The 26,163-nt window shown below is 38.6% G+C and overlaps 1 protein-coding gene across 3 annotated transcripts in view; it reads left to right on the top strand.

The window, feature by feature from the left end:
- The window catches only part of ankrd13b (ankyrin repeat domain 13B), a 48,924-nt gene that overhangs the window by 4,072 nt on the left and 18,689 nt on the right, over window positions 1–26,163 (top strand). For all 3 annotated transcript variants that reach the window (XR_001427034.1, XM_015049316.1, XM_015049331.1), the window contains exons 2-4: window positions 21,108–21,243; window positions 25,071–25,195; window positions 26,081–26,126. Coding sequence is in view for 2 of the 3 variants with exons in the window: in XM_015049316.1 (XP_014904802.1) it covers window positions 21,108–21,243; window positions 25,071–25,195; window positions 26,081–26,126 (307 nt within the window). In the remaining variant the exon portion in view is untranslated. The remainder of the gene's footprint in view (window positions 1–21,107; window positions 21,244–25,070; window positions 25,196–26,080; window positions 26,127–26,163) is intronic.

The following is a 26,163-nucleotide window of genomic DNA, read 5'->3' as shown; positions in this document are numbered from 1 at the left end:
CCCCCCCCCCCGCCGCACCTTGCAAATTCAGAGTGGCGCGGGATGGTGTTCCTCTGTGTAAATGGGGTGTGTGGGTGTGTGTATGTCACAGTCAGTGGCTCTTTATTTGTGTGCATACAAGCAGCATTATTGCCGTGTCTACTCTAAAATGTGCAGGCTCTCCACCTTCCCACCAGCATCCAGACCACTGGTGAGTGGGTGAAACAATGCAGATGCTGATGGATAATGTGGGCGAACAGTTGCCAGCCAGCACAACGCGTATGAGCAATAAAATGCCATAAAATAGAACATTTATTTCCCTATGTGTGGCTTACTGTTATTGTCCATGGAGTCAATAAGCAGAGCACGGCAGATATAAGAATTACACTATTTTGGTTGTGAGAGCCAGAGGGAGGCTAATCAAGAGCACACTTGCTTGGGATTTTTTATTTTTTATTTTTCTAAATGCACTAAAGCACTGACCTATTACACATGAGATGGCTGCAGGTTTTTAGGGCTCAGCATTACGAAGACAGGACAACACACTTCATCACGTGTTCAGGTGGATTTACCCACACACGCACACTTATGCAGGCTTGCCTATGTCTGCACACTTTTTTTTTTTTACCTTTTCTGCTCAAAATCCTATACCAAGAAGCTTCTTCATTTACACCACAGCTGCTTGAAACTATGATGAATATGTAACTCTGTTGCTTAAGATTACAGTCACAGTGACTAAGGAAAACATTTGGAGTTCATGTCTATATCAAACAGATTTTTTGAAAAAGCATAGAATGCCTGGCAGACGACTGACTGAAATCTCTAATGTAGAAGTTGGTGCTAAAAAAGATTTTGTTGAGTGAAATATGTTTTGTAGCAGTTACTGTTGATTCACCAAGAAACGTGCACTGACTATGAAAACACACACGTGTAACGAAGCAGGAATTTCTAGGTGGATTTCACTAATGACAAAGTTTTAAAAAAAGTAGACTGAGAAAAAATTGCATTTGATTTTTTTTTTATTGAATTTCTTTATTAATTTAAGTGTTCAGCTCACTATGAGAAAGCAGCACCTTAGAAGACCTGGGCGGGTGCTCTTGAATGCTATTTATGACAGATCCACATGGAACCTAGAAGATTTTTTTTATTTCTAACCAATGCATCTTGGACCTGAAACCATTATCACAAGGGTTTGTCATTGTATGTCAGACTTACAATTTTTCTTTTTGCCATACTTTTCATTTCTTTTCTTATTCGTGAAGTTTGATGATATCCCATATATGTCCTGAAACAGAAGTCACCAACAGGTCCATTAAGTTACATTTAAGTAGCAGCTTCCAGGGTTATGATGGATGCAGAACCTCTTCATAGAAAGGCAGCTCCATCATAACGGAAGTCCATGTAAATACTTTATATGGTCTTTAATAATTATGTACACCTTAGTTGGAGAATGGCTGCGCACAACACTGCAGGGTTCTTTGTTCAGTTTTTGATGAAGGTGAAGATAATCTTTGATGATGGATGAAAGATAACAGCGGGCTTCTTCTGGAGAAAGTTCTTCAAGGACAACTGCTCAGAAGGCAGACAGCTGGCCGAGTCAGATCGTACTCAATGTTTGGGGCTTCGATTACAGAGGGTACGGGGGAAAAAAAGCACGAGTAGGGTGTGGCTGAGGATTGACCTGTGTAAAACAGTTTTTCCAAATATTATTTTGTTTTACTACAATCCAAACAGGTTGAATCACTTTTTTTTTTTTAAATATGTGGTTCTAAATTTAACTTGTAACTGATTTAGGTCAAACCAACCTGAAAGTGCCTTTAACCCACCTTTCACACTTAGATGTGACAACCTCACAATTTTCCACTGAAAGAGGTAGGAAGATCAAATGCAAACACAATGGACAAAAACGCGCACGGCAGATGCTGTGACTTCTGTTTCATTTCATGACTTCACACTCACACCTTTGTACAGAGTTCTAGGTTTCTGCTTTGCTTCTTCATTTACACTCCCTGATGAATAACATAATTTGAATGTGCATTAATGCTTATCAGATCCACATGTCACTTGGTGGTCACATAAAAATTACATTGGAAACGACGAAAGATAAGATTTTTGCATAAATATTTGGAATTTCGTTCTACATTGCGAAAGTAGCCTGAGATAATAATTCCTTAGCAACATCTTTGGATCCACCTGGACATACGTGGTGCTGGATGCTAACATTATTCTATCCAGGCAACAACGCAACAAGGTACGTCTGTTGTAAATTCTGTAATTTGATGCTGTGGTACGTGTCAGCGCTAATACCCAAATGAGCGAATGAACGGGGGGGGGGACTGTACAACGGTTGGTTACCATGGAGCCTGAACGAAAGTTGATCAAGTATCCGTGACCTTTAAATAGAATTAAATTCTTTCTGCTAAGCATTTTCTTTTTAAAGGGATGCAACTTCATTGATATCCACCAAACAAGGCATTCGTTCATTGTGCAATTTTAATGAATATCAAACTTCAGAAATCATGTTCCTGCATTGTGTGTCACAGTAATTCTAAGCTACAGGTTAACAATAATATCTTAATGGATTTCATGATAATTGCTAGTTAAAGGGAGATATGGTACCCTTGTATATAAATTGGCATTTAATGGATTTTATCAACTTGAAAGCATTTTTATTTTGAACTTTTGCGTTCGCACACCTTCTGGACTAAACCTTGTGTGTCAAACTATTTGTGTCCTGGTATATATGTTTCTTTCTCTTCATTGTATTGTATTTTTCTTTACCATTAATGTGCTTAGAAATGACTGTATATGGTATTAAATTAGATAGACAACAAAGTTGGAAGGTTTTGGTACTGTAAATCAATAAAAGACAGGTTCATATTGTGCTGGATCTAAAACTTTATGAAGCTACTTTGTTTTTAAAATACTTTCTGATTTTAGTTGCTACTACTACTGACATAAAGCACTAGAAAACTGGTTAGGAAAACATGATTACTCTCATTAATAAAACCATTCTACGGGAACAAGCTGTAAAGTTTCCATGCGATGGACTGGTGACCTGTCCAGGATGCACCTCACCTCTTACTTGAAGACCTCTGGAGCATCCCTCCCTACCTCCCAAGGGTAAATATGTTTAGATAATGGATGAAAAGTTGTATCGTGCAGACCTTCATGTCTGTCAACACCAGAACATTTATGTTTTGAGGTCATTGTGAGATCCAATTATTTAAATAAAAGAACTTCAAGTATGCGGTTCTAGGTTCTGCCAACCCCCCATCATAGAATCATAACCAACCATAATTCAAATGTATCTTCATAAATTTGCAGTTATTGTTCCACAGGTGTAGTATTTTTGGGAAAGCGCCAAGTGTTTTCAGTAAAGCCAATTCAGTGAGCTAAGAACTGTGACAGTCCGTTTTGCTGCTGCATGGAAATCTAAGAATACCTTTGCAGTGAAAGCTACAGGCTGTGGTGTGGGGCAGTGGCTTTCAGTAAATCTAACAAAGAAGTATTCATTATACGCTTTCTCTAAATTTTCATAATGAGATGCCATAATTCCAAGTAATGTTTTATATATATATGTGGGTTATTACTGAAGTAAAACTTTAATTGGTTAGATTATTCATTACAATGAAAGGCATCCGAGGTAATTGGCGAACCGCCATGGTAATTTATTGAACTGAATGGTAAAAGTCGCAGTTTCAAGCTCCTTTTGTAAAACGGTAGCTTGTATTTTTGTTTTTAAAGCAACTTTAAAAAAAAAAACTGCCCAAACAATATTCCAACACCAAAACAGAAAACGTGTAGAAAGTCTCAAGAGATTTTGCTCTTTGTTTTTGTTTAGTTTTTTGGGGTGATGATTTTTTTTTTTTTTTTTTTTCATGTCAGCTCCTGACCATCCCAACTCCTGAGGCTCATAATTAGCTGTTTCCATCTTCTCATCAGTTATGAGCAGCTAGCAATATGCTGCCCACATCATGTTTCATGGGGACTGTTTGGAACGACACAAGAAAATCCAGACTACTGCATATTAAAATGTAAAAACTGCTAAAGATATCTTTTTCTCAATCTTGGTAATTCCCTCTATTCAGTAAGGTACTAGGCTGTGTGACAAAGCAGGTCGTGAATGAAAGCTTTGTCTCTTTTCGCCACCCTGTTTTCTCTGTTTGACTTTCTACATCAGGTTGTGTATTCACATTTGCATTGCCATTTTAACTGTGAAGTAGAAAGAGTTCTCTTGCATGTTTAAACATTTCACATGCATTAAAAGCTCATAGGTGAGACTAAGCATAAAATTACTATATAGCAAACATCAGATTTCAGAAATCATCGATTATTTATGTACTTTTCAGTTACATTCAGTTACATTTACATTCAGTTACATTCAGTTGCTGAAAGGATCTGGGACAGTAAACATAACACAGCCCAAACCCAAGCTTTTGCCTTTGAAAAAAAACAAACAAACCTTGGAAAACCACGCACAGATACTGGCAGATGCAAAGTAGTGTTTTGGATAACTGGCACGTCATTGGCTTATTTCAATTTAAATACAGTTTTACAATACAAGGAAACAAATTTAGTCATAGTAAACTCCATGACCTGGAATAGAAATGAAAAGGGGAATATGAGACTGGTACTACAATAATGTTTAGTAAATATAAATTATTATATGCCCAAATACATAAATCAGGACAATATGTCCTTTCTCAAAGTTTGACTGACGCTTAGTTGACCTTTCAGGCTGTAATTAACCAGGACACTGCATGACATGGATTGAGCTAGCCAGACTTAGATTCCCATGTTTAGATTTAGAAATCTCCAACCATACTAATATGGGCCACCGACCTACATTTCAGAGTAACCTACTATGTTTGTTACCAAGGAGGTCAACTGGATGAAACACAAACATTGGGATGGCTCGACAACATTCATGTTTATCTCCATCTGCAGCAATTTCCACATTCATTAGTGAAGTTGTGTCAAAACTATCAAGTTGTTAAATAAATATGCTCAAACTTGTTAAGAAATCACTAGCAACTTTTATGTTACCTCTAACGATTCCTTTAAAATAAGAGAGAAAAAAATAAGTAATATGGGAAGCACTAAATTAAACTAGTTAATCAATTAGTCTCAATTAAGAACCAATTAATCGGTCATTTATCTGACTTTTGCTTTTACCCTTCAGAAAACATTACTATCACACATTTTAAAGACCAGGTGTTTAATGCTATTTTTTTTTTTTTTACTTTAAGTCAGAGATAAGAATATATCCTTCAAAGACAATGAGAAAATCACCATGAGCTGACCATTGAATCAAAGTTTAAATCTAATTTTAATATACACAATTTTAATGATTACAGTGAGAAATAAATCCGTAACATATCAAGGAAATATGTGAAAGGAATGTCACATGAAAGTGGGCATTTTATTCATGTTAAATGGATCTGCAGCAACAAACTAAGCAAAACAAAATATAAAAATTGGTCAGATTTTCTTTGATTAACTGTGAGTTTTGCTTCCTGTGTTGAGGTTCTGGCTCTGTCATCTTTCTGGCTTTGTCTCAGAAAGAGAGTACTAAGTACTACCAGTTTTGATCAAATCAAATTGAAATATCAGATATACTGTGACTAAAACATTTAGAATCTTATTCTACATTCTGTTAGTGGGAAAACGGAGGGCTCATCCCGTCACTTGACATACTTTCCAAACTAAAGTAAGTTTTTGACCCACTTTTAGGGAGCGGAAAGGCAGATGTTATGAACCGCTCTGACACAAAAACAGAGAGACTGGAGAGAGGAACAGATCAAGTGCATCAATTTATTATAATGACAGAGTGTGCCTTGATGGCGCCCATGACATCACATTATACAGCACGCATTAAGATGTCACTTTACAGTCGTATTCTGACAAGCTAAGCTATGAAGGCAATAATGTGTAGCTGTTTCATCAGAGTTCTTCTTCTCTGATAGCTTTGGTGGCTCTCAGTTGATAACAAACAATGAAGTAAGCATGGTTGCATGGCTCTCTGGGTAAAAAGTAATATACAGATCTCTCTGTTTCAGAACTTCATGTCCAAGATCTACTTAGATGATGACTCTATATTCATTTCCATTTGCCACTTTCATGTATATGAAATATCCAGCTGTGTTTCTGATTGTTTGATTTGAAAAGCTTAGTGACTCGATGCTGTGACTATCAGCTTATACTTTGTTTCATGCAAAACATGAACATGTTATTCAGAAGAGTAAAATTATTGATTATATTTGGTACTAAATCCGAGCTCGTAAAAAAACTGTGTTTGAGACCATTCAACCTTGTGTCCAGTTGGGAAAAGATATAATTGAACCGTCCTCTCTGAGGTGGAAACACAATTAATATTTAAATAACCTAAATATTTTTTGACCTTTTATCAAAAATAAACAACTTAATATTTGGGCACGTGCCGTGCTTTGTGATGTACTGGAAACTTGTCCAAGGTGTACCTGTGGGTGAGACTTAGAAGGGCCAACCATTCAATGACCTTCAAAAAAGTTAAAAGCATTTGGCAAAACCTAACAATACACTGGACATCAAGGATTACATTCTACTTCAGTCATGACTCACACAAGTAGTTAGATTAAGTTGAAAGTTACTGTCAGCAAAAACAGTAGCCCTTATGAATGAGAACATTTGTATACGTTGGGAATAGAAAAAGCTTTCATTAGCTGGTAATTAGTTAGCCTATCATCGACAGAGGTAGGGTCTGCTGACAGCTGCTTTTCAGAAATCAAAAGCAGCTTTTGCCGTATGGTCTGTTGCTCCATAAAGGCTGGTGTTCCTTTAGTTTCCAAAGTATGTCTTTGTATTCTTCATGAGCAACCAGCACTGTGCTGCCACAGGTGGGACAGGGGGAGTGCAAAACACAGTTTGAAAAAACTCAGATCACCATTTGCTGTGTATCTCACAAAAAAAAAAAAAAAAAATGCAATACTGTCAAAATTATATGATGGAAAACATAAACAAAATCGTTACCTTTTAAAACCTTGGTATATCATGTTACCAGAAACATAACTATGCTTTTTTTTTCTTCTTATTTTCTTCCATAAGAAGAAGAAAATAAGAGGAGTATCGTGCTGGTTTTATAGTGTTGACAGGAAATGACAGTGTGTAAAACATTTCACACTGGATTTTCTGAGCTCAGCCTTATAAAATCTTATTGTGACTCCTGTCCTGTCGCACTTGAAGATACTAGACTGTTCAACTTGTTGCTGCAGCAGGATCATGTCAGACAGGTCAGAGAAAACTATTGATTCAACATTAGAATGGACAGAAAGTTGTGGGTGTTAATGATCTTATTCAGACAAGAGAATACGAAGATGAGGATAAGAAGAGAGCTGTGGATGTCCTCATGGCTGGACAAAAGATGATTAGACTAGAAATCAGTCCCGGCAGCAGCCATATTGTACAATTTTACCAGAAAATTTCAGAGTTGTCTTTAAATTTGCCCTAGGTTGTTTTTGGTTAGAGCACTTGGTGGGCCTGTCATGCTTAATAGCCATAGATTTAAGCTTATGACCAGATTTGTTTGTTTTCCTAAAAACAAACAAAAAACTAAACTAGGTTTTTTATCTACTTCATAGCAAGTTTTCCTTGAAGGCATTTTCTTACCTGATGACAATGCTACCATTTCAACAGGCTCAAAATACAAAGAGTGACTTAAGGATTAGCCGCTAGAAACTGGTAACAAGTAACAGTGTTATTTAATATATATTTTAAAAAAATATTTGATGAAACAAAATTTAGTTAATAATAAATAAATTTTATTATCTAAGGTTTTCTTTCAGGTGAAGGAGATCTAACAGCACTTGGGAAGGGATCAACATCTACCACACAAATGAGTTTAAATCATTGAACAGCAATGTCTGTCCACCTTTTTTGTGTTCAGTCTCTATGGTAACCAGGAGTTGTACTTGTCAGTGGGTTGCAGTAGACTCTAATCATCTTATGGCCTATGGGATGTGCTTACACACGTATTTAACCTGCCAGCCATCAACAAGACACCTTAGAGAAAGTCATATTTTTAGCCTAACATGACAAACCCATTATCATATTGGATAGTAGGTGGTGTTTAGACTGTGTTGAGTGCTTGACTTTTGATTTAGCTAAGTAAACAAGTGAGATCTGAAACAGTAATACATGCCTGCAGTCTGAACAAAAACTGGTAGCAGGAGGAATGGAATATTAAATACAGTCACACAGTTAAGTACAGAGAAAATATATACAACCAGGAAGGAAGGAAAACAAACTGTGGAGTTTGTTTTCACAGTTTGTTTTCCTGTGAAGTGAGGGAGAGGATAACATATTTAGCAAGTGAGAAGAAATGAATTCCAAGAAGTGAAGAGGGAACAGACAAACTAAACCAGGGAGTGATGGAAAAAAAGTTTAAAGTTATACATAATATAGACTGGAGAAAAGACAGAATGTGTAGAGGAAGTAACAAAGGTCCCCCAGTCATGAGCAGAGTCTGTTTTTTATCTAGAAATAGAACCATCTAATTGATTGAGAACAGGGCTATTTGAGTAGCGATGGTCTGTCTAAGGGCAAAGGCAGGGAATGACATGAAGTTTTCTCAAGTGTTGTTTCCTGCCCGCGTCTCTGTTTGACCCCCGTCTCTACCCTTCACTCTGTATACCTTAATTATGACATCTTCAGCATGAAGCCGATGTCAGATCAGCACTATAAAATCCCTCTCCGTGCTGCTGGCTCAAGGGAACAGGGCCGTGATTTAGCCTTACATTTTCATTGCTTTCACTCCAGTCCTGAACAACTCTGTCAATCACTTGAGTTCTGCATGCACCTGTCTTCAAACATCTCCACTTTCTGTCCTTTGTCTGTCTCTATGTGACATGTATTTAGTTTTTCTTACAGTTTTTCCCCCCAACTCTTTCTATCCATCGTTTTCTTGCAAGGACCCATTCATCCGTCCCCACTTGTCTTTTTTTTTCCCTCACTTCGATGAAATCTCAGTCAGATTTCAGCACAGCAAAGCAAGGATGCTATTGCATGAGAGCTTGAACAGAGCAGATTTTGTCACCAGTATTTTTTAACACACAAAAAATCTAATTTTAAAAAACAAGAATCAGCCATGGGATTTAGGCATTTAAAGGTACAGGGCTTGAGGTCAGAGCCTCATCTCTGTGAACTTTTCCTGGTGTACTCTACTTTGGTGCCTGTTTTTTGTTAGATAAGACAACACAGACATAAGACTTTATTTGGACTTGCAGCTGCTGCTCAGCGTAGGCGCACGTGTCCTAATATAAACTGAGATCAAACTTTGAGCTGCTCAGGAGACAGTTTGGCTTATCTTCAGGAAGGGAAACTTAACAAGACCTGTGTGCAGAATCCGGTTCCTTCTATCCATGAGTCTCTGTTCCCCCTCAAAGTAGCATGCGTTCGTATTTAGCTACCTTGTGTCACCTTTTGATGCAAATACAGCAACAAGTCTTTTTGAGCATGTATGTACCTGACTTGCACATAAATATACTAAAATGTTAGTTGTGTGTTTGTTTTTTTTCCAAGTATGTAAATCTGAAGGAGACTTGTTGTAGAGCATCTGCTCATATCAAAAGAAATCAGAGGTTCAGGCTTCTGATCAGGATGCCTATAGGAGCCTATGTGGAAGATAATGGATAGATGAAGTTTTATAAAACGTAATATTCAATGGCTTGTTGGGCATAATATTTTATACCAGTTCAGACGTTTTTGTTATGTTCTTGTAAAAGAATCAGTTTAGAAATGAACTTAGAGGTCTTTAATTTTGGGGGTAATTGTGGAGTTTGGAACATTACCTGATAGAAAAGATGGTGAAAGATTACAAGGAAGAAAAAAAAGGAGGCAATGTAAGCATTTTCTTGTCATTGGTACAAAAATCTGTCAGGTTTCTGTAGTTGAGTTTCTTCACATCCAAACGTGATGATGGAGATTTTACGCGAAAGGCGCAAAGATGTTTGAGGGCTTCATTTGGCTCTGGGGCACTACACACTGCCGCCATGTCAAGTTTTCATTTAATATCCATCCACTACTGCAGGGGTGGCCAAGTCCAGTCCTCGAGAGCCACCATCCTGCAAGTTTCAGATGCATCCCTGCTTCAACACACCTGAATCAAATGACTGGCTCATTATCAGGCCTCTGTAGAGCTGATCCCGGTCTGTTGGAGTAAGGATACTTCTAAAACTTGCAGGATGGTGGCTCTCGAGGACTGGACTTGGCCACCCCTGCACTACTGTTTCATACCATCCTACTTTAATTTCTAACCCATCAAGAAACCATTTCACACCCATGCACTTAATGAGTAATGAGCAACAAGTAATTTAATGTAATTTCATCTATCGCACGTGACGCTTTATCTCCTGCAGATGTAGGAGATGGATAGCAGCTACTTCTCTTATTACTGCATCAGATTTTTAATTAGGCATTGGGAAAGAAGTATGTTAGCTGTCAGGTGCTTCTGCTATAAAGCTGGATTCAGATGAATTGCCACGGAGACACAAAACAAAAACAACACTTACAGTAGACTATGAGAAGATTAAAGAAAATTGTTTTAAAAAGGAACGACAAGTACAGGCTGATAGATGCTTGTTTTAAAAATGTCCAAAGTCCAAAACATCCAGCTAATCTTAAAGGTGATTTCGTTCAATACTGCTGTATTGTCATTTGCGATGCGTGATTTCAAACATCCTGAATTTAGTGAATCCAGTAGCTTTGTACGTTGCGATATCCTATCACAAAGATTTGAAAACGTTGAGCACCATATTGAACTAAGAAAAGCATCAAATCTTAAAATAAATAAAAGGTAAACACAACCTCCTTCTACTAAAGACAATTCAAGCCCAAAAAGTCATAGATTTTAACACATATTTCAGTAACAATGCAGTGCCAAATCTTTTATGGAAAGATTAGTGACTAATTTTGGTTTTGATAATGTTTTATAGCTGATGCCGAGTCCATTCACCCTTTTACCAAGAGACACTTACATTTTGTAGCAACGTGTTGCCTTTTCATCTCAACTTACTTACATTTGTAGTAAACAAACCACTTCATGCCCACGAACTTCTGTTGATCAGTTCACGAATGTTAATGGTTGAAGGTATTGATGATAAATAGCCATAGTGAATTATTAAATCTTATATATAATTTCACTTTAATTATGTTATTTTAAAAAGAGTTTATGTTACTCTGTATTTCCTTTGAAAAAGTGAAAAGTCTGTACTACCAATTGCATTCACTGCAACAAATGTCCAATTATTCGCAATAATAGAACATTTTGGTAAAATTTAAACGATTACATCTGCCAGACCTGTGAAATATGCCAGGCACAACTGTAAGAAAAACTTTTCACTCAAGGATTCAATGGATGGTTGGTACAAAAGGTCCAGTGTTCAGGAAAAAAGGTTTGGATTTGAAGTGATAGAACATGAAGTAACTGCAAGGGTGTGAAATGAAGAACAGCAGTAACATTATCTCTTAAAAAGTAACCTTTCTGGTACATTTTACATTTTAATGTTGACACTATCATGGCAGACACTGAATTAAACTTAAAAGACTCACTAGGTTTTATTGGTTTCATTGCGCATTTAATACTTTAATCCACTTTTGATAGAAATGACGTGAGCTTTAACCCCAAAACCTTACGCAAAAACATCTTTACATTTTTAAGTACATTTTCTTTGTTCTCTATAACTTGCACTCTTTCATTTAAAAAAAAAATTTAGTTTTATGAATTCTACAAAAATGTGATTCCTGACATTTTCCGCCAGCTTAAATTCAGCCGAAGGCAATGTCTGCAGCGTATACATGTTAAAACAGGCAAGCAGTTTTCAAAAGTGTTATTGAATATAGAAGACAAATCAATACTGTGACATTTCTAAACATATGAATTCGTCGAGCAGCCTCCCTCCTCGTGTTCAAGGGGAAATGCTAATTGTGTTGTTACCACCCATTTAAGCTTCGGGAGGCTCTTGAACTTGACAAGTCGGAAGCAGACTGTCCTAGAAAAGGATGACCCTTTGATTTCATTATCAGCCGAGGCTCACTGCAGCTGTGTCTTGCCGGATCATTTGGTGTTTTTATCTAATTCATCTCATTGACATGCACAGAGAAGGCAACAGCTGTGCTGTTTACCTTAAAGAGGCTACGTTATGTAATTAAACACATAATCTACCTGCACTATTTAAATGACCTGTTTATGCTATGAGAGTCAGCCTTCCGTGGTTTTATGTACGCACTAAACAGGTGTCAGCACCCTTCAGAGAACCACCGTCTTCCTCCTCGCTCCCGCTGCCGTTCCGCCGGGTCAATCCGCATCGTAGCGGCGTCTTCATCCTTCTCTCCACTTCTCTTTTTATCTCGCCATCTGTCTGTTGAGCCGTCAGCCTCAACTGGCTCTGATGCTAAACAGATGAAGTGCGGTGAGAAACAGAAACATTAAATATGCCGCAATGTAGGTCAGTGTTTTCACTTGATGGTTTGGTCTTTCTTTTTGTTCCTCCACTGTTTCCATTCTCGGGCCTCGAATGCCTTTGTGCGAGCGGAGATGCACTGCGGCTGTGTTGAGTTGAATGTCAGACGTTTCGAGAGGTTTTGTTCTTCGCTCTGTTCTCCCTCAGTCATTGTTGACGTAGGTTTAGCACTGTCCTTTTCATCTAAAAGCAGTGATTAGCATTTAACTGCAGTCCAGCGTTTGTCTACCTCCCATCAGGATGGATATCAAGAGGTGAAAAGGAAGGCAGGAGAAAGAGGAACAAGTTATTTTTATAGCACCACCCCCCTGATGGGTCTCTTATGCGCCCCATGCACAAACATTTGGGAAGGCTGCTGCGTGTATAAGCAAATTTTTTACATACATGTGTGTTGTGTTTTTTTTTTTATGAAAGATTGATGTCGGCCTAAGTACCTGCCAAGCTGCATCAGGCGCAGCACGCGCTGAGCGGGAGAGAGGAGGGAGAGAACCGAGGCGGGAGGAGGAGGAGGAGGAGAAGGAGCAGATGCCACAGATAGAGATGCCTATCAATAATGCAACCCCCAGTGAGCTCACAATTGGAGGAGGGCAGGAACAAATGAGGCAGAGAGAGGGACCATAGATGAAGAAATAAGGAGTTGTTTTGGATACTTCTCCAAGATGATGTGGGCTATGGAAAAAGAGTCAAATTATGTAACTGTGGAAAAAGTAGAGAAAGCAAAGCAAGAATGAAGAGTGGATGAATGGTGAGATTAGGGATAAGGATGACAGAAAATAAGTATAAAGACATAGCTAAAAAAAAAAATCCCTGAAACAAAAATTATACATAAAATGAATATGATTAATAACAATAATCCTGATGTCTTCTGCTGGCTTAACTCACTCGTTGATGTTTGCTGCTACATATACGGGTCCCTCTGCTACCATTGGCATTTCTGGAGGAGATGTGTAAAAAGCTTTAAAATAAAAGGCAGCTGATGATCCCAAGATGCACCTCTTTGCTGCATTTCTCCAAACGTGAGCTTTGGATATATTTTCTTTGTACCCCTGTTACCATCTTCCTTCTGCTGTAAATATGGAAAAGGGGCTACTTTTGTAAAGGAATTTTCTGACCAGCACAAAACTGACCTGCTTGTTTGATATGTTTTTGTCTTGTTTTTGTTTTGTTAAGAATGGCTAAGGTTGACTGGCTTCTGTCATGCCGTAGCTTCAGTACGTTGCCAGATTTAGTACAACTCTTGAACTTTTTAGTCATTTTTTCGCATTAAAACCACAAGAAGTTTAACACTTGGCAATTATTAATGCATGGGTCCAATATTCACCTTTTCAAAACATGCCATCGTTTTCCTGCTACCTCATAATGATTCTTTGTCTTGGTCTGTTATACAGAATCTCAGTGACTTACACAGAAATCAGAACTTCAAGTCATGCTGGTACTTTTTCAGGCATTTATACCCGTGGGATAGAGTTAACCATGGATTCCTAATTTAATGATCACAGCAGCAAAAATTAATCAAAAATAAAAATTAAATTGATTCCAATAAGGGTGCCACCAGAAATTTTTATAAAACAATATTTTTTATGTTTTTTTTTGTGACACTTTTTCATCTGACACAATGGATGTACAAAGAAATTGTAACACGTAACACATAAAGATAAAAGTTGCATTTGCAGGATTTTTACACATATATTCAAGGGGTGTCAATAAGCCTTGAGAGTGATTTATTTCTAATTTATTCTGTACTGTAAAGGTATTGGCAGTCAGACCACTCAAATTGTAATAACACACCACAGAACGCCAATAAAGGCATTACCAGAACAGTGTAAACCAGACTAAACGCTATTTATTTGATAAATAGTCTGCTTCTCATTGGAATCCTGGAAATTGCGTCAGCACTCCCTCGGTAGTAGGAAGCCAAAGTGGGCCAAAACCACTCCGTCTGCAGCCCTGAGACTCTGGCCTGGAGAGATGTTCACACATCAGTAGTTTTAATTCGTCTAATCGAACCTGTGGAAATACAAAAGACTCACGGGTGAGAAAACTGGCACATGATTTACATCTATTCTTTTGCCTTACATTGGTTTGAGCAAAATGCCAGTATGAAATTTAACACCGCTTCACTGTTCTGTTGCTTGATTGCACCCAGCCTTTAATTACCAAAGAAAAAAAATGCAGGTTTCAAAAGATAATATTAATGAATAAGAGAAAAAGCTTTTGACAGAACAGGGACTGCATGACTCTGACCACATGACCTCAATCAGATTTCTTTTCAGACTTTGACTTGGAATTTCCGACACCTATATACTATCATTATCTTTGTTAATTTTTCTTAAGCCATTCAGAACTCGCCACGTTACAACCAGTACTCTGATTATTAAAAGCTTTATTTTCAAGAAGGCGAATTGTATCTCTGATTCTGGATTTATCAAGGAGCCAAAGAAGAGAGGGTAAAAACTGAGAATATATCTATTTAATTTTCTTCTGAATTCTTGCCGCAGTGTTATGGCTACGCAGAAAACTTTTTTTTTTGCACTTTCTTATTGTAAAGTATTACAAAAGCGCAGCCTTGAAGTAACAAATGCATGAACTCATTTTTCTTAATCACTCGGGACAGAATATTTCTAATTTTGGCAATATCGTGGAGGTGAAAAAAGGAAGCATTAAAAACCTGTTTAAATAACACGACCTTTTCAAAAATGACACCTGGTTGTTTTTTTTTTGTTTTTTTTACTTTATTACTGGAGCCCAAGTAAACACCATCAAAAACAAGCGACTGACTAAGCAGTTTGTGTTTTATAGGCTCCCGTCTTGTCTGAATTTAAAAGCAGAACATTCAAAGTCATTCTGGTTTTTATGTCTTAAAGTCTACCCTTAAAGTCTACCTAACTGATTGGATTAATCAAGATTTATGCATAAATGTAACTCAGTATTTTCAGTATAGCACTGTAAATTTATCCTATGCTGTCTAATCATTTTACCCGTTGAAAGCGTAGATATAACAAAGAGATTTATCTCTTCACAGATGATAATTTTTCACTATCGTTGCTGGTGTTCTGTGGTGTATTCTTACAATCTATCTATGTGATAAGAGATTTTCTACAGGATACTAGTGTGTGTTTGTTAGAGGAACCCTTTTTTCGTCATATAATCTGAGTGACTAGTATACTGTTGTCCATTCTTACCGTTTACCTGGTTATTGTTTAAGCCTTCAACATTTTTTTCTTTCTAGACGACTAAAACTAACTGCATCTAATAATGAGGATGTTTAATTACCATTCTGCCAGAGCCAGAAACTCACGTGACTTCCTGGAAACATAATAGAAAAGTGTTTCATCTCTTACAGCAAGTCATAAAATCTGCCGTAAAAAAAGGTCTGGACAGCCTGTAGTCTCACTGCTATAACTTATTAAGACAGGGCTGAGATAAGGTTATTTGTTCCATCGTATCTTTATATGGCAAGTTAGAATGTGGGACATTATTGACCAAGTGATCGATTTACTCTCTGCATGAAATATGTTAGAAATGCCTCTCTGTCAGTCTGTGGTACACACTGCTACCCCCAGCTTTATATTTAACTTGGGAAGCCGTGAATTAGTTTTACAAATCCAAAGCAGATATTCTGCTTTACTCTGTGAAAGTAGTTTATCCTCACACACAGTCAATTTTACTGGTGAGTGGAAACTAAGAGATTACCTGGAATGACATCATGTTTCCACTTTGAAACCTGAATCGCACAAGTGAAAAGGGGCCAGCGAAACTCTGTCTGTCTCTGTGTGTGTGTGTGTGTGTGTGTGTGTGTGTGTGTGTGTTTGTTTGTTTAAAAGAAACAGAAAGAGAAGACTGTCGACAGAGTGCACGGCCCATTAGTTGTAAACATCTGTATTGCCTCCTGAGAATTCCTATCTTGTTAATGTGAGAGGAGGAGAGTTCTTCATCATGATTTAATGAACTGCATGTTCTGTTTTTCAACTAAACATTATGCCCATCTGAATGAGTTATTATGTCAGTATGTCTGCAGGTCAGGGTGTAGAGCTGGAAAAACCTTTCCTTTTAGTTGGCTTAAGTGATCCTTCTGAGTCATTTTGTCTTGCCTGGCTAAAGTGCCAAAAACCAGAGGAACTAAAAACTGCAGATCATTAAATGGCCACCGGGGGCAGACTACAAAACACCGGTTGGCCCTCATTTCTGCAATCAGGCAATGAAATACTTGGTAATTGATATATTGTTAAGCTTGTGGTGATAGGAATAAATAATTCTGTGTTTCCCACTGTCTCCTTTAGCTGCTTGCGTGCTCGTATACAGAGGGCCGACTTTGGACACCACTGTCCTAGACTAACAGAAAAAATGTTGTTGTGGAGGGACTTCATCAGAGATGTTGAACTGATCAAATGTTTTCAAGATTTTAACTCAATACTTCCAATTTAAAATGGTTTAAGATATATTTTTAAATTTAAATCCACCTGTGTCAAAAGAGAAACTGACCAACGTGTGAATATATACTTTGCAAGTGAAAACCGTGGCTGTTAAGCTCACAATGGGATCCTCTTTCCCGAGCTGCGAGTGAGAGTTTGATGCTCACTGCTTCGGTTTGTGGTGTTACCGCTCATTTCTGCTCATTACTGCTGATGTATCGCCCCTGTTCCCCAGTTAAAATGCTCGCACGCAAACAGCCGAGGCAAATAAAAGACAGAGGAAAATAGGTTCCTGGAAAAAGAGTGCTTTGCGTCCGCAAATGCATCTTTTGACAGAGTTTGTAAAAGTGTTATGATATTCTGTTGAAAGTGTAAAAACTGACATTTCTTCATGTTTTTATTATGATTTGCTCTGTAGAAAAATGCCCTTCTGGAGGGTACTTTAATAATGCAAAACTTCATGGGTATGTGCTGCACTGGCTTTTATATCGGTAATCATCACAACTTTAGTTTATTAAAAATACATTTTGAATTCAATTTGAGGAGAGGAAGAATGCTCAAAGTGGCTAAAAATATTATAACTATTGATTAACATTTATGTAAATCGATGGAACTGCATAATGTCAGGGATTTTTACACCATTAAATTACCAGAAATTTTAATTTAAAGCTACCTTCGGTGTCAAAACCACATGGCAAAACATGGTCTTCATTTTCATAGATGACATTTGTATTAAAGTTAGTTTGATGTAGAATGGGCTAAATGAGAGCACCTCTCTCTCTTAGCTCTGTTAGCTCTGCCCTCTGTCTGTAAGAATTGCTACATGTGCTGGAAGCATTATGAGTAAGCCGGACAACACGGATCAACAATCAGGCCGAGGCTGCAGTTTCAGGCTGCTGCTGTTTGCAGATACTCCTCGGAGGTGTCATCGCAACATATCTCTCACATTGTGACTTGTGTTACTTTGAAAAATTGAGTGTAAGAGTTTTTTTTTTCTTTCTCTTCGGTGTTGGTTACGGGTCATTGGAGGCCCGACAACGGAGAGGTGGCTGGGTCAAAGAAATCAACCCAAATAAGAGGCATAAACAAGTGCAAGCCTGACAGTAATTGAGTCCGGGAAATCTTCAGCAAGCCTTTTGGGATGTTTTGAGTTAACTCGCTTGGAGTTTGAATGAGGTACATAAAAGGACTAAGAGTTTAATCTACACTGAATGACACTGGAGAGACCCATTTATCATGGCTGCTTAAACTTGCCACGCCATTTAGCTTGTAGCATAATCCATCAATGCGAAATGCTGTAGAATAAATAATATGACAATGAGTCTTATGAAATACTGATATTCCCATTCTTCCTTCTTTAGTGAAATAAGGAACATGGTACACACTGTTTTCTGGCAACTCTCTGTGCTTTATCTGAACTGTCTCCTTCAACAACCTCTGCTTCCTCTGAAACAACCCAGCCGCCGTCACTTTCTCTCTCCTTCCACCTCCTTTCACCTTGCCATATGCTCCTGTTTATGCTCTCCCTTATTAGCTTCTTTCTAATATTCTATCTCTGTCCTGTATATTATTTGCTCACCCTTAGCTGAAACTGAGCAGTGCTCCAAAAAAAAAAAAAAAAACCTTAAGTTGATAATCTAAAGCATTACAAACACAGAAACCTTAGGAAGGACATTATAGATAAAAATAATAATAATAATAATAATAATAATACCCAATTGGGGGGGGGGGGGGGTTTGTTCCTTTTAGGTTTTAAATGCTTACCTTTGTGTTTGTACATTAAACCAATAGCAACTAATAATCAACAGACCCCTTCCTTCCTATCAGAGACTTGTTGTGCTGCTTTAGTTGCTTTGTATCTGCATCCCTTCCCCTGTCTCCGTAGCTCCTGGGGGACTCCCTCATTACGCTGTCCCATTTATTTTCTTCATCTCCGTCCCTTAGGTGCCATTTTGTATGTATTGCTGACGGGCACAGCCTACTGCAATGGAAATCTTTCTGTTTTTGATTAGAGTCTTTTCCTTTTCTCTCTTTTTTTTTATTTCGTTCAAATGACAGAGCACACAACTGTTAGCCAAAGATTACGAGGTAGCAGCGTAATGGAGGTAGCTTCATCCGTTGACATGCACTGTGGTATTAGGTTTCGCTCACTAAATTCAGTTATTGTAACACGATCCAAGATATTACAGCTTAAGAGCATGTGCTTGTTGTGTGTTTGTGAGCATCTTTCTGCGCTCACGCATTCTGGTTTTCTGTATATCATTGTGGTCCTCCTTATTTCCCTTGCAAATAAGCAAAACAGAAGAATGCAGTTACTGATTGCTGATCGTTTCTGTTACACTGTCGTTCATCAAAGCAGCTTCCTCATGCTGACTTGTCCTGTTTGAGCTGCTGATTTTGAAAGTTCCCCAAAAATTGGCATATGTTCGCACTTTCCCATGTTCTCCTGTGGTACTTAGTATTAGTATAATTAGGCAGATTTTTCCTTTTAGTCTGCTATATTGCTGATGCTGGCAAATGCTTATCTCAAAAAGTAAACCTTAATCAGAGTCGAGCCCTTAGGATTAACAGAACTGACCTTGGATCAGCCATTCCCCAGAAAATTGTGACCATCAAAACTCCACTTACTTACTCTACTTACAGCAGATCTAGAATCACTGAGGCAAATGTTGCGCCTATAATTAGTAAAACAAAAAACCTGCCGACCAAGTTTTTGTGATGTACACCAAGACGAGAATTCAACTGAAAGAGATACAACATCTCTTCTGAGTCCTGCTCATGATGGGCATACATCTAATCTAAAATGGCTTCAAGTTAAATAAATAAATAAATCACCAGAAAACTTTAAAAAAAAAAGCAAAAGTCAGAAACAGTAATTGCTAAGTTACTTCAAAAGAAATGTCAAATATTTATATTTATGGTAAAATCCACGTAGTCCACCCCAATAACTGTGCTGCTGGTGACCCCAGAGATTATCCTGGTCTTCTGATGAGACCGTTCTCTTCTGGAAAACAAAACATTGTTGGTCTTTAGCTTCCTAGCTAACCAGTTTAATGTTGAAACCAGTTGGTATTTGTTCATTAATTTCTACAACTTTTTCTCAAACTACTGTGCTCACTGGAGAAAAGTAAGCCGAAGCATGATACTGCCATGACCATGCTTCATTCTGGGTCATTCTTTTGTTAGTGGGTCACACAATTGTAGACAAAAGTTTTAGCCTAATCAAACCACAACACATCCTCACACATTAATTTGGGAGATTTTAATCAGACCAATATTTTTCCTTGGAATTAAAGCCGTCTGGCCTTTTTTCTTAGTCCAGACATAGTGGGGACTGTAAGGAATTGTTTTCACATATACAACACAATCAGTAGCAACTGGAAACTCCATCATGTCCTTTATTGTTCCTGTAAGCCTATTACCATCCACCTTGATCTTTCTTTTTATCATTATGGAGAAACATCCAGTTTTATTTAATGTCATTTCTTTCCTCTAACTAATGTTGACTGACTTTTCCGTGCCACAGTCCAGACATGTTGCTGTGCATTTGTGCTTTTCTTCAGATCGACATTTTGGCCAATGAGATCATTCTGATGCTCAAACTATGGCAGAAGCTAAACAACACAAATGAACAAATGGTGCGACTTGAGCAGCTAAATGTTATTATGGTTGATCAGATGCAGTTAATCTGTATCCAAGAAGACTCAATGCTGGAACTGAACCAAAGGGGGGTTCAAAAGAGTAATTAAGTGTGTCTTTTCTAGTACAAGCTTGTAATTTCAGCTTTTTTATGTTCTATAATAGAGAGTTGAGAAATCAAAAGAAGCCTCTAAGTTCAATTTTACTGTTTTTGGAACATTGATAAAGTGAAAGTCTGAACTTCTGATTTCTGAAATTTGTGACTTAGGAAAAACATTTCAGATTGTTTTACGGTTTATAGACAATAAGTGGGAGTTTGGGCCTGATTAACAGTCTAGTCTGTATTTTTTAAATAAAAGAAACCGTGTAGTGTTAAAGTTCAGTGAAGCATGATTAAATGTCTTTGTTTATTTTTTACCATAGCTCACCGTCTCGTTTTGTTCTTTCTGTCATTCCTCACACATTTCCTCCTTTTGTACGACAACGGTTAACTATAAATCTAAATGTTCTCTGTCAGCCCTTACGCTCACGTCTGCTCCTCCTTATTCCACCCCTCTTGTCCTTGCCTCCACCCATCTAGATGGATGTAGAGTCTCTGGACCCTCGTGGACGGACTCCTCTCCACCTGGCTGTCACTTTGGGCCACCTGGATTGTGCCAGGATCCTGCTGCAGCACGGAGCTGACGTTAGCAAGGAGAACCGTAATGGCTGGACTGGTGAGTGTGCATGTGTGTGTGTGTGTGTGTGTTGAAAATTTCATTTGTTTGCCTTAATGCACATATTGTACATTATGCATAAGCCTTTGTATACAGATTGGCCCATCGGAGGCTTGAGTATGTTTTAAGATAAATATGCTGTGAGGTGCATCTTGTTCAACGAAATATCAATACTGATGTAATTATAAGTCTGCTGTATAAAGAAAAATGACATTGACAACAATTAAAGTGTCTTTTTCAATGCAGTTGACAAAATTTTTCATAAGTTTCTTGTTGCTTTTATTTAAAAAAATGTTAAAGGCTTATGCTTCCTGTATGAACAGAAAATAGAAATGATAATCTTACTTAATTAAATGTGATTGAATTGAATGTATGTAAGATTATTACGTTGACTCGTTTTGCCGCTCTATGCACTTTTTTTTTCCAGTCACACTTGCTCTTTAGGCAGACTCTGTCAGGCAGCTCTTCTCTGCTGGCCCTGCGGAAACATGGTATGGACATCTGGCAATAGCAGGATGTGGGAGTGTGAAATCATTAATATTTTAACCTTGAAATTGTCGCTGTTTCATCGCATGCCTGGTCAAGATTTCTGCAGCTTTAAATGAATCACTTGTTAAAGCCTGAAATATGAATGGAGGTAAACGGATGAGGATGACCTGATTTACACGAGAAACAGTTAGTGATGATTTATAGTTGAAGCCACTTTACGTTTACACCTGACGGCCACAAACTAGGAAAAGAATCAATCTGATGTTTCCTTTCCATCTTTGTAAAGATGTATTTTAAAATGCCTTACAGATATTCAATTATTGCTCAGTTTTAACCTTTTATTCATCAAATGACACTTGTGGATTTTTTTTTACTCTCCCTACTTTTGGGGGAGTTTTATCAATATTTAGATTTGAGGTGAGTGTAAAATCTTTACACCTGAAGCAGGTTTAGGATCATTATGCTTTTTTTATTAGCCATCACTGCTTTCATCTCAGTCCACTTTTCCCCAGGAATCTTCTTGTTTTATTCCTTAACCCTATAAAAAAAAATAAAAAAAAGATTTCAGTATGCCGAGGTGTGACATGGACTAAAACCAGATCATTTAAATGAGCATTTTTAGCTTATTTATGGTTTTAATTGTCTAAGTAAACTTGTACTCTTCCATGTCTCTCAGTGAAGTTATACAAAATCTGTAAATATTACAAAATTGTTCATGGCTTAATTCAACAATACTATAAAAGAGAGTACACATTGTAGGAGCGGTCATGATCTAAATTCCTTTAAGAGTCGTTACATGAGGTTGTAGACGTGGGCAGGAAGGACATCCTGCAGCAGCGACTCCTTGTTCCAGGGGATCAGAAGCAACCTGTTGTATGTATGACAGTTTTAATGAAGATGATGTGCAGGGTTGTTCATTATGTTCTTATGAAGAATCTTTTTTTTTTTTTTTAGCAAAAATCATCACTTGTGTTTCCAGCGCAGTTCCCAGAACAGAACCAGCCTTCTTTACTAGCTTGCTGAGTTTTTAATTTTAACGCTGGCTCTGATGCTGCTGCCCCAACAGATGATGGAAGATTCACAGAGAAAAGCCAACATCTTGCTGTACAAGCTCAAGGAACTAAGCTTCCTTAAGAGACACAGTCTGCTCTGTTTCTCCTTGTGATGGGCTTCCCTCTTGTAGCTCCTGTTTACTCTCCCACCAATGAACACTGACATTATTAGCATCCACCACCTCACTGCACTCATTATCATAGAAATAGTGCTTGACATTGTCCTAACATGCAGTCATTTACTCTCTTTTGTTTATGTTAAGATGATTGAAGCAGGTGTGTGATGGCTTCAGCTGTCTCTGATTTGCTGAGGTGGGCCTCGGGTAAAGTAACGCCAGAACCTCCAGACGAATGAAGGAGATTTCTTAGATACCAGAATGCAAAAGGAAGCATTCTGCTGCATCAGAACCTTCTTCTGGGTCAGGTTAAAGCAAAGGACTTTGCCCCCCCCGATACCATTTGGATCTGCAGTCTCTACGTGGAGCTAAATTGGGGCCATGAAGCTTGCTCCACCGTTTTTTTGAAACTGAAAAATAAACTTTAATCTGAAAAAAAATCTAGATGTTTTATTTATTTATTTTTTTCAGCTTCATTTTTTTTTTTTTCAGTTTAAAAATATTGGAGCAAACTTTATAGGCTCAGTTTAGTTCCATACTGTTCCCCTTCCTCTGTCCCCAAAACAAAGGAAGCCAAGAGCGTCTCATGGAGATGGAGATGAAGATGGAGCTACGGCACCAAGTTCCAGAACTGACTTGAAATGAGTCCATTGAGGTGTGACAGGGAAGCTGTGGGCGAAGGGCAGGAGAAGCGGATACTAAGCTTGTTCCTCTACTAAAGCTAATGAAGAACGTGTTTAGTTCATTAGCGCTCCCGACACTTTATCTGTCTAATCCTCCTTCTACTTGAAGCCTGTGATGTTCTTTCTCCCTGACCACACATATCTTATATTGTTACGCCAGAGCTTACTCCCTAGTATTTCCTTTACTCTGCTTTTTTCTTTTTCTTATCTTGACTTTGAGCTGTTTTCGAGATGTTTTTGTACACTCTGCAATAATTCACTCTGCCGCCCTGAATTTGCCTTTTCTTGTTAAGCAGTTGCTTTAGGTCCCTGGTGGATCCAGGGTTTATTATTCAGGAAGCACCTTCTGCCAGTAGTCGGATACCCACTAATTTATGGTACTGGTCTCTTTTCCATGTGGCTTACTGAGTGAATCTCTGTCTTAGAGCGTCCACAACATGTTCCGCAACATGTTTCTTGTAACTATATCCTCACTTTTCTTTTGGTCAGAAGTTGCCAAATGAATCAGGATTTTATACACAGAACAGAGAAATTACCTTTATATTACTTTTTTTCAGGGTGGACAAGTATTTGTGTTGTAAAACAGCATGAAACTTCAGTCCAGTTCTCCACTCCCATTTTATAAAAGGTTTGGTGTCGTTTTATCTGTCTCCATTAGAGTTATGGATGCAGTTCAGCAAAGCAAAGCCTTTGTTGCTCCTTAAGATTAGCAGCAGCAGCAATTAGCAAACACCTGGTGCAACTGCGCATCTGTTGAGCTCATCATTACAAACTACTTCTCACTGCAAAGACTCCTAGAAACAATAGTAAAGGCTTAATGGAGGAACACTGTGATGAGGTGCTGAAGGCAGAGTGTCGGAAAGAGCAGAAGCTTCTTAAAGAGACAAAGGCCCGATTTTGAGGCGTTAAATTGCAAAGTCAAATTTCTTTTAAGTTATATTTGACGTATGCAGCATTGTTATGACAGATGACATAACATAGTTACTTGATTGTGGTGAAAAATGAAACAATGTGCCTGGAAAACACATAATTTTGCCTCTTTAACTTGTGGTTTTAGAGTACGGAAATCTCTCTGGATTGGATTGGATCCAATACACCTAAGGATCCAAGCCTTCGGTGTGTTGGATCCTTTGGTTCATTGACAGATTATGAGACGTAAACCCTCTGTGGACTTGTGTGTGTGTGTGTGTGTGTGTGTGTGTGTGTGCGTGTGTGTGTGTGTGTGTGTGTGGGCTGAGTTTAAATCGATTATCTGAAAAGGAAGAAAAGGGCGGAGTGTTCCTTAGTCTTTGATCAACTATTTGTAAAGAGTCTTTCTGATGATAGATGGGCACGTGGCAGTAATTGGGCCAACCAGCTTCTCCTTTGGCCTACTTCACGTTCAGCAGTTCCCGCTGCACCCTTAAATTGCTCGCTCACATAAATTTTGAATAAGGTCTGAGTGTTTTACTGTCTGCTCCCCCTCCCCGCACCCCTCCATTCTCCAGTTCTTCAAGAGGCGGTGAGCACGAGGGACCCGGAGCTGGTGCGTCTCGTGCTGCGTTACCGTGACTACCAGAGGACTGCCAAGAGGCTGGCGGGCATCCCCGTCCTGCTGGAGAGACTACGCCAAGTGGGATTTTACACGCACCCACACACATTAGCACAAAATCTCCAAGGAGCACGGACGCACACATACACACACACACACACACATGCTTGTATAGAAATAAATGTGCATGCCGCTGAGAAGATAATCCATCTACAGTTGCATAAAATGTCAGGTTTTACCCAGCTGTCATTTGAAATGCAGATATGTCTTCATTTTAGGATAAAATATTCTTTTTGATGGTATTTATAACTTTGTTTACTAGTCAGCGAGGGGACCACAAAGGATTATGTCTCCATGTTTCACGGCAGTGTGTCCCGAGGTGATCTGACTCATCTCAGACCCGGGAGGAGTAAGCACTGGCATGATTAAAGGCACAGGAGCATTTCTTACAAAGCTCAGGTGACCTGTGCCGGAACATGATAGGTTGATGGTAGCACTGGTGCACCAGCAGATCATCCTGTTAGTGCCGCGCAAAGCAGTGGCAGAGATGCAGAGAACTGCCTTCACACAGTCTGTCTCTATATCAGATCCAGCTGGCTCCCTATCACACAACCACGCACACACACACACACACACACACACACACACACACACACACACACACACACACACACGTAATGATGCTCTCACTAAAGCATCCTCGCACAGCAGACAAAACACCCTGACACTTTTAAAGCGTTCTTCACCTGCTGCTGCCCTCACCCACACCATTGGCCTCTCCATCCATCAGTTCTATTATTAACACCCTCCACAAACACACTCAGCTTCTCAGTGCCAGTCTTCCTCACCGTCCTTGGCGTACACGCTGAAGCAGCCCGACTGCATAGTTTTTACTCTTCGTTGCTATTCTCCTCGTTTTGTTCTTCATCCATAATGTCTGTCTCTCCTCCTCTGCTCCCGGTCCAGGCGCAGGATTTCTACGTGGAGATGAAATGGGAGTTTACCAGCTGGGGTGAGTCTCAGCTTTTTTGTTTCTAACCAATTTGTCA

Source organism: Poecilia latipinna, unplaced genomic scaffold (genome assembly GCF_001443285.1).
Source record: "Poecilia latipinna isolate Pla-1442-1.1 unplaced genomic scaffold, P_latipinna-1.0 Scaffold45, whole genome shotgun sequence".
Lineage (NCBI taxonomy): Eukaryota > Metazoa > Chordata > Actinopteri > Cyprinodontiformes > Poeciliidae > Poecilia > Poecilia latipinna.
This window is presented reverse-complemented; position numbering and strand designations above follow the sequence as displayed.